The 12738-nt window shown below is 44.7% G+C and overlaps 2 protein-coding genes across 2 annotated transcripts in view; one reads left to right on the top strand and one right to left on the bottom strand.

Moving 5' to 3' along the window:
• Positions 1–255: 255 nt before the first annotated feature.
• LOC106582151 (GATOR complex protein MIOS-like) lies at positions 256–8566 on the bottom strand. The gene is made up of 11 exons (XM_014164943.2): positions 7748–8566; positions 7076–7565; positions 6214–6312; positions 5751–6005; positions 5194–5363; positions 4819–4884; positions 4535–4693; positions 3967–4119; positions 3383–3587; positions 2699–2828; positions 256–1590 (listed from the first exon to the last, which is right to left on the bottom strand). Exons 1-11 carry the CDS (start codon positions 8564–8566, stop codon positions 1500–1502), a joined length of 2637 nt encoding a protein of 878 aa, XP_014020418.1. The 3' UTR covers positions 256–1499.
• LOC106582155 (collagen alpha-1(XXVIII) chain-like) overlaps positions 8416–12738 on the top strand; it is a 16845-nt gene continuing 12522 nt past the window's right edge. Inside the window, exons 1-3 of the mRNA XM_014164954.2 lie at positions 8416–8606; positions 10413–10558; positions 10948–11078. Of these exons, the coding sequence (XP_014020429.2) occupies positions 10955–11078 (124 nt within the window). The 5' untranslated portion in view covers positions 8416–8606; positions 10413–10558; positions 10948–10954. The remainder of the gene's footprint in view (positions 8607–10412; positions 10559–10947; positions 11079–12738) is intronic.

The following is a 12738-nucleotide window of genomic DNA, read 5'->3' as shown; positions in this document are numbered from 1 at the left end:
TTTATTTTTATTTAACCAGGCAAGGTAAAGTATACCCCCTATATAATTACTGGATAGTCATTGTGTATTTTATTTCCTTTAGACAAATTTAAATATGAGACAAAACGGTAACATCATACATGATCGAGAATACCAAAGATTTAGGCCTCAAGTTATAATTAAAAGAGCATACATTTTCACCAAAGTTTGAAGCAATTCGTTACTATGATTCCGTTTTGAAAAGGAAAATGCAAAAACTATTTTTGGAGACTTGAGTTCAAGTAACTTTTTATTCAGAACGGTACACGCCTACCAAATGTGTGAACCCCACTCCATTATGGTTCACAAAAGGGTATGCCATAAAATATCCGACGCTGGGAGACAGTGGTGAAAAACAGAATACAGTAGCTCGCATGCCCCCCTCCCTACTCCGTGACTAAGTTAATTAGCCAGCTCGGGTGCAGGCCCCTCATGTTTACTGGTTCTCCGAGTCGAAGCAGTAGAGTCCATTGGGGGGCGGCAGAGAAAGAAAAACACATTTACAATGCATCTTACACATCGCCGTGGAGTACGTCTGGACACCCATCCCGGATTGCTGTGTGGTATGCATATTTTGTGCGCGATTTTGTCCCGGGGAGAGAGAACCGAGGGCCTTCTCGCGCTCCAGCTCTCGCCCTCTTTGAGTCAATGGTGTTCAGTGGTGTTCCAGCAGCTGAAGTTCTTTATGAAGAGAACAATCTGGAGGGTCTTGTCGGAGTGCCGAGCAGCTGCTGTTTTTTTCTCTGCCTCTTTTCACAAGACACAGGCCTGGAGCGGGGAGGTGAATACACAGACAACTTCCCCCCTCCCTGCCCCTGCACTGTAAACCCTGACATACAATGTGAGATGAAGAGTGGCACAGGCCAGGGTAACCAGAAGAGAAAGCATTGTCAATTTGTTCTCTTTCTGTTGCCTGGGGTAACTAACTTCCTTATTTCATCACTTTGTCAATGTTTTTCTGAGATATCTAAGTCTGATTGTGACCCAGAAAGAAAGCTTGGAAAAATGTAAGTCTTAAAACATAGCTACAATATATTGGTACACAATCACATCCTTTACCTGCTGGCTTATTTGAGGCATAGGGGAAAATAAGGCTATATACTAATGATAGGAATTAAAGGATCATCCTGATTCAGGTTTGGTTAAAGGAGGCCGTTTATAACACAACCTTTATAATATATCCCTTTAAGGATCTCCTTAATATCATTAGTAAGCATCAAGCCACAATCCTTCAAGACATTCATTGATTCATCAGTAACACATCTAGCCTCTTTTACCATATGATTATGAAAAGATGTTAATTTTTTATTCAACTCAAGCTATCACCCAGTGTTAACACTATTCAAGCAGCCTGTCCAGAACAGTACCCAGCAGCCTGGCTTAGTCTGGGGTGTGTCGACTGGTGGGTGGCGTAGTGAAGTCAGAGTGCACAGGCAGGTTTTAGGCTGGTGGTTAGGCTGTGGACCCTACCAGAGGCCCCTCTAGTGGCTGTCTGAAGGCACCAGGTTTCCTGTGGTGTCCAGCTGCATGCACTTACAGGTGCAGGCCGACACTGGACACTCTGTATGGTCCCTATGGGGAACAGAGAGGACAACCAAAGGTTAATCAATAAACAACCATTAAAATGCACAAACCACCGAAAATGTGACACTTCTCACAAAGCTACCACATCTAATCAAATGTTATTTGTCACATGCCCCAGTGTAGACCTTAACGTCAAATGCTTAGTTACAAGCCCTTAACCAATAATGCAGTTCAGGAAATATTTACTAAATAAACTAAAGTAAAAAAATAAATGTAAAAAAACGTAACAATAAAATAACAAGGCTATATACAGCGGGTAGCAGTACCGAGTCAATGTGCGGGGGTACAGGTTAGTCGCGGTAATTTGTACATGTAGACAGGGGTAAAGTGCCTATGCATAGATAATAAACAGCGAGTAGCAGCAGTGTAAAAACAAAGGGGGGTTAATGTTAATAGTCCAGGTGGCCATTCGATTAATTGTTCAGCAGTCTGATGGCTTGGGGGTAGAAGCTGTTCAGGAGCCTTTTGGACCTAGACTTAGCGCTCCGGTACCGCTTGCCGTGCGGTAGCAGAGAGAACAGTCTATGACTTGGGTGACTGGAGTTTTTTTGGGGCCATCCTCTGACACCACCTAGTATATAGGTCCTGGATGGCAGGAAGCATGGCCCCAGTGATGTACTGGGCCGTACGCACTACCCTCTGTAGTGCCTTACAGTCAGATGCCGAGCAGTTGCCATACCAAGCAGTGATGCAACTGGTCAGGATGCTCTCGATGGTGCAGCTGTAGAACTTTTTGAGGATCTGGGGACCCATGCCAAATCTTTTCAGTCTCCTGAGGGGGAAAAGGTATTGTCGTGCCCTCGTCATGACTGTCTTGGTATGTTTGGACCATGATAGTTCGTTGGTGATTTGGACACCAAGGAACTTGAACCTTACGACCCGCTCCACTACAGCCCCGTCGATGTTAATGGGGGCCTGTTCAGCGTGCCTTTTCCTGTAGTCCACGATCAGCTCCTTTGTCTTGCTCACATTGAGGAGAGGTCGTTGTCCTGGCACCACACTGCCAGGACAACATACAAGACCTATGATGCATTCTGTTGACAAAACTAATCTGATACAGAAAAATGTTATCCGAACGTTCCGGTAATGTTCTTACCTAAACCAGCTGAGTATGTGACCTGCGTGGCCGCCATGGCGGCAGTTGTGGCACCAGGTGAACCAGTTGTTGAACTGGGCCAGTTTGTTCTCCCTGGTCAGATCCACCTTCTCGTCTGACTTCCCCGTACCTGGGAAAAACAACAGCCGTGTGACTACACACATCTATTCTAAACCATCAAATGTGAATGTTTGTTTTGCTTTTTATGCGCTTTGAGATTATGTTCTGTAATGAAAAGAGCTATACAGGTTAACTAAATTACTATTAATAATCTGGTTGATGTTTTATAAGTCAACTAAAGTACAGATCAGTATCTACAATCATTATCACATTCATGATCTGCTTTATTTATTAGTGTGATTTGTATTAGTTAGTGATACAAAAACATTGTATCACTAGCTAATATACTGTATGTATGCATTTCTCTCGCTCAATTACCCTGAAGTGTGTGTATGCACTTGCATTCCTATTTTCATAATAGGGTGTGTAATGAGGAAGTTAGACTGGCTACAGAACTGTGACAGTAGGGTAAAGTTGAACTTTGACACTGATCCATGACCAGTTTTTCATTCTCTCCCCATAATGTTTATGGTTAGGATTAGGTGAAGATAAACAGATCCTAGATCTGTGGCTACAGGCAACTTCCACCCAGAGCCCATCTGTGGAGTATACCGTGTCCAGTACCTGGGCAGTTGGACACAGGCGTGCCCATGTTCATGAGGCAGAGGGCACACCGGGGGAGGGGCTTCCTGCAGCCGGGGCAGCTGGTGACCTTTGACTTGGTGGGCGAGCCGCTGACCCCGTACTGGCTGAAGCCGCGGCCCTGGTGGGGCATGGCCGAGCAGCTGTACGATATGGACTTCCCACAGAAGTTACAGCTCACAAACACCTGCAGCAGGCAACAACACAAAGGTCAAGTGTGATAAGGAGTGGCAGGTTAAATTAGAGCTAGCAGAAGCCAACATGAATGGGTTATAACATCGAGATCAATGTTAAGCTCATGAAGCTAGAGATGAATGTACTCGTCCAATACAGTGTATCATTATCTAGCTGACCAATAACAAATAAACAACTAGCATCACTTATTAATCAGGATAATCATATTCATTATTGTGTTTTAAGTTTATGTAAAACCTACAAGCAAGTTGGTCACTCAGCCACATCCTCCATGTGAAGATTTATGAACAGATAAACCAAAAGACAGAGACATTAATAACTATGAACAACTGTCCATCTCTTAGTGCAGTGTTCCCTTTCCCTTTCCTTGCCTGTGCCAGTGGTTTGGAGCTGGGGTCCAGCTTGCTCCTGTGGATGTCAAACTCAGCCCGTTTGTGCCAGAACCTCCATGCATCCAGCAGGTTGCGGTAGTTCTCGATCCAGCACTGGACACGCGGGTCCTTCACCACCTCCCCTGGGGAACCCTGGGAGGGAAGGACACTACGTCATGAAGCTCCCCTTACAGTGACAAAGGTATTCGATTTTGAAACAGAATGGAAGTGGGCTCCCGTTACTGTGTCAGTCTCACATCATCAGCCTAGCTTCTATGATATTTGTATTGTCATGTCACTTTTACAGTTGTTTTTCATTCTATCATTAAGCATTTGAACTCTAGCTAATCTTAAAGATTCAACAAATCTATACGCCTGAATGTAGGAAAAACCTTGGGTAAAAGATCCAACAATCGATCTTGAGCAAAACTTATCTAATTCTAGCCAACATGGGACAGGTGATCATAGTATGAACCACAAGGTCAGTCAGCCCGTTGCCTCGACTACAACCCTTTTACGGTGTGATGTCGAGCTGTGCAAGACTATTCAGCCACTGCTCTGACCATACCCTGAGCATGCAGAAGCTGGCGGTCTGGACGTCTCCGGTCCGGTCCACGTAGCTCTCCATCAGGTCCACTCCGTCTTTGGTCAGCCCCGTCAGCAGGATCCCCTCCAGGTTCCCCACCTCCTTCATCTCACTGGTCAGCTTCTCCATGTAGCGAGGCAGCTACATAACAAAACACAGAGAAAATGAAACATTCCTTTCAATAGATAGAAATGGGGTAATCAGTGAAAAAAAATAAGATTATTATCTATTGTATGTTGTCGTGCGGTTGCTGGAGGAGGTCTTACCTGTGCGTCGTTTAGGAACATGCATGCGAAGGCCACTCGGTCCGTTACAGCCACACTGCTCTCATACTAAGGAGGGAAACACAAAAAGGTTTGTATGACTAAGTTGTACTTTTTTTTTTAAACGTTGGAATCTTCAAACTACTATGTCAAACACTGCCCTCTTCATGCAGCTGCTGATGTTTAGGATTAATTTGTAGTTTCCCGGAAAATTCACTGAGGCCCCCTCGTGGTCCCTAGCCCCATTTGACAATTCAGGTACTATAGCCCTTTGTACTTCAGCCTAACATGATAATGAATGTTATAAAGGGTTGGATAATGCATATAAAAATCTGGCAACCCAGTTTATATCAATGGTTCACCCCCTTCCCTGCGTACCAGTACTCCGTCGTAGGTGCCAGGCTCACTGGTGAGGAAGGCAAACATGACACACAGGTAGGGGTTCTTGAGTTGCAGCCTCAGAGAGCTGCACATCTCCCTCCACAGGGAACTCTTCTCGTCCGTGTAACCTGACAACGCCATGGCAACCACGTTTAGGTTCAGGTCCCCTGCGAGGAAGGAAGGGTGGGGAAGATTGGTTCATTTCGCTTGGATAGCTTGGTTTATGAGCTTCCACTGTACACTATAGCCAAATCTAATATTGGTGGGTATACTTTCTGACTGTATACTGCTTTTGTTTAGTGGTGAAATCCTAGCAGTATGTTATGGTACTTTTGCTGTGATGGAAGTGACACCACAGGAGGGCAATGCATTACTGTTAACACTCAATATCTAATTAGTCTCCCTGTCAGTCTGTGACCAGGCAGTAATTAGTAGCATACTTTATGCTGTGTACAGTACATACAGTGTATATTGCAAACAAGTTCTTGAGTCCTTACAAAGAATCTTCAAATATGCATTACATAGCCCTGTCCCAGATGACTCCACGCCAGTACCTCTCTCAGCGGAGGCTCCCTTGTTGAGGATCTGGATGGCCCTACGGATGTCCAGGTTGAAGAGGGCCACGGCGGCCGCACGCTCCCACTCGCCCTCCCCCTCCAGGGAGCGCAGGAAGGGCTCCACGTTGATGTCGGGGCCTCGGTTGATCCAGCCGCACAGACGCAGGGCAAGGCTACGCTCCTCGCTGTGGAACCTGGGGACGTCCGTCTGGCGGTCTGAGCCGCTCCAGCACCGCCGGTTCTCTGTAGTGCCTGGTGGAGTAGAGAGAAACAGACATACAAATGTTACTTCAGGGGCTTTTTTGCTCCAATGTGAAGGAAAACCTAGGGGAAACACTGAAAAAGAGTTGTATAACTTACAGTACCTATGTAGAGTGTTACATAATACTTTCAAGGGTTCAGCCTGTATATTTAGCCTAGATATAGACCTAAAGATGATCTAGATCTTTAGGTTGCTTACCTGAGCTGGACTTGACTATGTTCTTGATGCCTGAATAGACCAGGGGCTGTTTGTTCCCCTGCTGTTTCTGCTCCATGTCTTCAGTGTACTGCTTCATGAGTGATACTTACATAGGAAATGGAACGCTGAGGCATCATAAGAACCACAGTGCAAACAGTGACATACAATATAGCAACTTAGTCTATGTACATTGTATCCAGTATGTCAGGTGTAAGAACACAAAGACAATTGATAATTCAATGAATCACTACAGCGCAAGCAGAACGCCAGGCATGTCTCTCACACAAGGACAGTGCCTACTTTAAAAAAACAGAACAAAAAATTTAATAAAACAGCACATGAATCATCACGCAAAGCTAAATATGTTTAGAAATTAGTAAGCACCAGTAATGTAATAAACCAGGGGTATTCAACTCTTACCCTACAAGGTCCGGAGCCTGATGGTTTTCTGGTCTACCTGATAATTAATTGTACCCACCTGGTGTCCCAGGTCTAAATCAGTCCTTGATTAGAGGGGAACAATGAAAAAAAGACAGTGGAGCTGGCTTCGAGGTCCAGTTGAGATTGAGTGTAATTAAGCAATAAGGCCCGAGGAGGTGCGGTATATGGCCAATATACCACGGCTAACGGTTGTTCTTACACACGACGCAATGCGGAGTGCTTGGACACAGCCCTTAGCCGTGGTATATTGGCCATATCACAAACCCCAGAGGAGCCTTATTGCTATTATAAACTGGTTACCAATGTAATTAGAGCAGTAAAACGAAATGTTGTCATACCCGTGGTATACGGTCTGATATACAATGGCCTTCAGCCTATCAGAATTCAGGGCTGAAACCACCCAGTTTATAATAAAGGATATAGAACAGAGTGTACCACAGGGACTTGAGCTGGGGGTCGTCCCCTCCGGCCAGCAAATGGTTCTTCCACACCTGGACCGTATCATGACCGTACCTGGACTGGGCCCTCTGCCTCATTTTAGTGGCTATGTCCTTCTCTACAGTACCCTCCCCTCCCACGCCCCCCTCCTCAGCACACTCATAGAGGTGTCTGCCGCAGGCCCACATGAGCGAAGTGGTGGAGCTCCAGGCTAAAGATATACGTTCGAACACAGTGAAGTCGGTCATGGTGCGGTTGGCGGCCGAAACCACCACCATGCGGTTCTGGGAAGTGGGGTGCCAGGCGAAGCTGCCAATGAGGCTGTTGCTGGGCTGCACGCTGCGCTCGATGATCGTGGGCTCTGTCTCGTCGCCGATGGGCGTGGGCGTGTGCTGCATGTCGTAAAGGCGGATGATGTTGCTGTCACGTGTCAGCGTGGCCAACAGGCCCATACGCGTGGGGCACCAGGCCACCTGGGAATGAAAGGAAAGTGAGTTGTACATCCTTACATCCAAAACATGTAGGCTATAGCACAATTATGTATTCCTGTATCACACAAAAAGTATACTCCTGATATGTGCAAATCGATTGTACAATAGATGGCGGTGGACAACAGAATTTCACAACAGACCAAAAAACCATACCAGTAAGTTACCTTGGTGAGTGGCTTGGGCTGCTCGGTGAGCGTGAGCACTGGCTTCTCAAACTTGCGCAGGTCCCAGATGGCCACCTGGCCCTCGAAGAAGGAGGCCACACGGTCTGGGAAGTGGGGGTCCACTGTCACACCCTGGATGGCCTTGGTGTTGACGAAGGTCTTCTGGCTGGTGTTGCGCAGGTCGAAGATGGCCAGGTTACGGTGCATGCCAGCCAAGAGCAGCTTCTGGTCGCGGGGCAGCCAGCAGAGGGACAGGCAAGCATCGTTCTGGCCTAGCTCATACAGGGGCTTGGTCACCACTAGGCCAGAGTCTGTGTCTCCTGATGAGAGACGGATCTTTTCAGTGGCTACACTAGCCTCTGGGGTGAACTTACTGCTAATGTCCCATATGAGCACTGAGAAGTCTGCTCTGTGCTTGTCCAGCCCAGCGGCTAGCCAGTTGCTGTCTACAGGGTTCCAGGCTAGGGTGTTGCATTGACGTGCATGCTTGGGCACAAACTCCTTCCCCATTAGCTCCTTGCACTTGGAGTTGTGGCTCTGGCCTAGGCTAGTGAGGACTACCCTGCCGTTAGCCTGTCCAACTGCTAGCAGACATTCAGGCTCGTGCTTTGGGTACCAGGCCACACATTTCATGTAGGGGGTGTCAGAGTTGATCGCTAATAGGGTAGCAGCGGTCTCCTCAGAGAGGGGGAGAGCTCCGGCTTTGGTCTCGCCGCTCCCCACAGGTCCGATGCGGTACAGTCCAAGCTCTGAATCACAGATGACATAGCGGTCGGCGTGGTGGGGAGACCACAGAATGTCTGGCTTTGAGCCACTCATTGTTCAAATGGAAGAGCTTCTTCTTGCTTTTTACAACTAGGTATACTGGGGGAAAACAGCATTTACAGTACAGCTGAAAGTTACCAACTGACATCTAGCAAGTAGTCTAGTAGTGAGCAAACTAATATGTTTAGCCTACTTTCTATAAACGAATATATTGAGCCTACGTTCAGTAAAGTTAGCTGAAGATATTGTACAAATCTTGTGACAATGTAGTTAGCTACCATTATGTGCAGCACGGGAGCAACATATTAGGTCGCTAACTGCTAGCTAGTGACATGTGGCACAGCTAACAGACGATTTAGTTAGCAATCCCAAGGCGTAAAATAACGATAGGCCTAAATTGCATAACATTTGCAAGATGTTAATGCAATATTGTATCTCGCTAGATAGTTAATTAAACAAACTGTGGATATAGGAAACTTTGTAGCAGATTTGTTAGCAAAAAATGTGAACGTCTGCTAATTTAGCGAGCTACAGTAGTTAGCTAACGTTCTGTCTAGCTGCAGTGCTAGCTAGCTACAACTTTGTTGACATCACAAGATTAGCTTCCCGAAGTACCAGTATCAAGAAAACAGATCAACCGCAAATAAACATTCGTAAATTGTGTTTCTAATAATAAAGATAACAAGTTATTGAAAGAAACTTACAAATTGCTAGACATGTCAACATGGACAAAACTGGGTGTCCACTAGTTACCTCAGCCACAAAGTCCAAATTTCCTATACGTAGAATTTCATGAAAACAAACATTAGCTTTTTGGTCTTAATTTAAGGTTAGGCATAAAGGTAGCAGTGTGGTTAGGTTTAAAATCACAGTTTAACAAGATACATTTTAGAAATAGGCGGGCTTTATGATTTTGTGGCTGTGGTAACTAGTGACGACCACAAACCTAAGCCGTGCTTGTTTTCATGTTACACATAAATATTTCCCCGGAAAAAGCATATTGCTATTCGAGAGGTCCTGTTACGCACAAACCTGTTACAATTTTGGGGAACACGGCACTGTCAATTCCTAAAGGTGGCGCTACAAACAAAGATGTATGATATTGGGATAGTAATGCATGTTTAATAAATAGGCTTTTACATCTGTTAGATAATCAAGGGGTTTCAAACTGGGGTCCCCAGACCCCCGGGGGTCCGCAGAAAAGTTGGAGAAATTCAAATTCACCCTTCTTATTTTTCACTAAATTATACATTTGTTTTATCAAACCTGCAGAACATAAATTGGGACATAAATTAGCCCAAGTTTACCATAATACTGGCAGGTTGGCCTTATACTACTGTAAGTCAAAGTACGCCTCATTCCACGTGGGCGTTAAATTATTCTTGAACATGCGAGGGAGCCTGTGTTCTGGTTCTATATTGAAGAAAAAAAACATCATGCCTGTTTTTCAAGTTAGCAAGCGTGCAAGTGGAGAAGAGGAAAATCGTCATAACATGTATCAGTTGGGACTTTTATGTACAACAATCCAAACAATCACCATGCAGAAAGGTTACAAACAGTTCTAAATAGCAAATAACGGGATTCAAACGTAGACTGTGGGGAAAGTGAAATGTTTAAAGAAACCACAACGTGTTTTAACTTTGTATCCTCAGTTTTTTACACCTCTATAATTCTTAATTAAGCATAATACGTTATAAGGAATTCATGACAGTCGTGTGTACTGCCCAGAGCTACACTATTACGCGCGCTACTAAATGAAATTGTATTGGTCACATACACGTCCTATGACTGACTACAATTTATTCAGTATCTGTGAGTCTGTAATGCTGAAATTTCATAAAGATACATAAAGAGAATGCATAGTGACATGTAGCGCACAACAATCAACACATTCTTGCAGAGGACCCGAGCGCTGTCCATCCCTATGCGACATCGCACTTCACGTCGTGGACTAGTCCTAACTGGTGATCAGGACGAGATGCTGCTTCCTAAACCACTCCAGATGACTATACCTAAACCGGCGGCTGTATTTAAATGATAACTAAGGTAAGAGGATAAAAATCTACATTTTCAAATTAAATGACTTTTTGAGTAGTTGGCCAATTATTTTGAATTGTGGAAATTAAAAGATGAAAAATAAAACAAATTAGCATAAATTATGTGGCATGTTGTTTTAGTTGAACATGTCGTTTTTTAGTGCTCTGTATAAATATTTGACAACATTACAGAAATTCATAAAGTACATTTATGTTGCCAGCTTCAGCCCATAGTTGATACAGTGACTCTGCAGATGGCCCATGTACTGTACATTGATTCTGTGCACCAACAATTGGGGTGAGAATCAACAATGGTCGTGAGGAGGAGATCGCATCCACACCTGCCATATAGAATGATGCCACACTTAAATAAGACATGTTTTTTTTCTTTATGTATAGGGTGTGAATGTTGAGAAAGGACATCATGGGGAAAGGAGTGGCTCTGTTCCTTCTACTGTTGGCACTTCACGAGGCCATAGGCCAGAGAAGAAGAAAGGGAAAGTACAGTGTCCTCAGAGATGGAGGAAATGGTAAATGAAGTCCACATGTTAGTGAGGATGGTCAGTCACTGTGGCTTGTCCATTATTATTTTTTATCTATATGGCTACATTACATCTAAAATACCCCGTGCATGTTAAAGGGGGGCTGAACTTCCTGATTTAGCCTCGGTTTCAATTCTCCTCATTAGGATATGCGACTGAAAATAACAGTTAACCTTCGTTCCGTGACATACCGTCTTTTTCCTAATTATCTCGCAAATCTTCGTTTTGGACTGACTATGTCTAAAATGATTCTTATTACACTTGAATACATGTTTCTCATATCGATGCCACACAGGCTGTTTTCAAAAGGAAAAGTTGCTTATTACGTTCAGTTGCTCTTTAAGGTCTTTTGTAAAATCTCCTGGAGAAATCAAATAACTTTCTCAGCCAACAGGAACATTTTAATTGATCAATGTCTAAATCATTGTAACCGTGATTTATTCTAAGTAGATGTACAGTGCATTCGGAAAGTATTCGAACCCCTTGGCTTTTTCCAAATGTTGTTTGTTACAGCATTATAAAAAAATTAAAAATTTCCCTAATCAATCTACACACAATACCCCATAATCACAAAGCAAAAACAGGTTTTTAGATTTTTTTGCAAATGTATAAAAAAATCTACTGAAATATTACATTTACATAATTATTCAGACCCTTTACTCAGTACTTTGTTGAAGCACCGTTGGCAACGATTACAGCCTTGAGTCTTCTTGGGTCTGACGCTACAAGCTTGGCACACCTGTATTTGGGGAGTTTCTCCCATTCTTCTCTGCAGATCCTCTTAAGCTCTGTCAGGTTGGATGTGGAGTGTTGCTGCACAGCTATTTTCAGGTCTCTCCAGAGATGTTCGATCGGGTTCAAGTCCGGGCTCTGGCAGGGCCACTCAAGGATTTTCAGAGACTTGTCCCGAAGCCACTCCTGCATTGTCTTGGCTGTATGCTTAGGGTTGTTGTCCTGTTGGAAGGTGAACCTTCGCCCCAGTCAGGTCCTGAGCGCTCGGAGCAGGTTTTCATCAAGGATCTCTCTGTACATTGCTCTGTTCATCTTTCCCTCGATCTTGAGTAGTTTTTCAGTCCCTACCGCTGAAAAACATCCCCACAGCATGATGCTACCTCCACCATGCTTCACTGTAGGGATGGTGCCAGGTTTCCTCCAGACGTGACACTTGGCATTCAGGCCATAGAGTTCAATCTTGGTTTCATTAGACCAGATCATCTTGTTTCTCATGGTCTGAGAGTCTTTAGGTGCCTTTTGGCAAACTCCCAAGTGGCATGTCATGTGCCTTTTACTGAGGAGTGGCTTCCATCTGACCACTAAGCCATAAAGGCCTGATTGGTGGAATGCTGCAGAGATGGTTGTCCTTCTGGAAGGTTCTCCCATCTCCACAGAGGAACTCTGGAGCTTTGTCAGAGTGACCATCGGGTTCTTGGTCACCTCCCTGACCAAGGCCCTTCTCCCCCGATTGCTCAGTTTGACCGGGCGCCAACTCTAGGAAGAGTCTGGTGGTTCCAAACTTCTTTCATTTAAGAGTCATGGTGGCCACTGTGTTCTTGGGGACCTTCAATGCTGCAGAACTGTTTAGGTACCCTTCCCCAGATTTGTGCCTCGACACAATCCTGTCTCGGAGCGCTATGGACAATTCCTTGTA

Source organism: Salmo salar, chromosome ssa02 (genome assembly GCF_905237065.1).
Source record: "Salmo salar chromosome ssa02, Ssal_v3.1, whole genome shotgun sequence".
Taxonomy (NCBI): Eukaryota; Metazoa; Chordata; class Actinopteri; order Salmoniformes; family Salmonidae; genus Salmo; species Salmo salar.
This window is presented reverse-complemented; position numbering and strand designations above follow the sequence as displayed.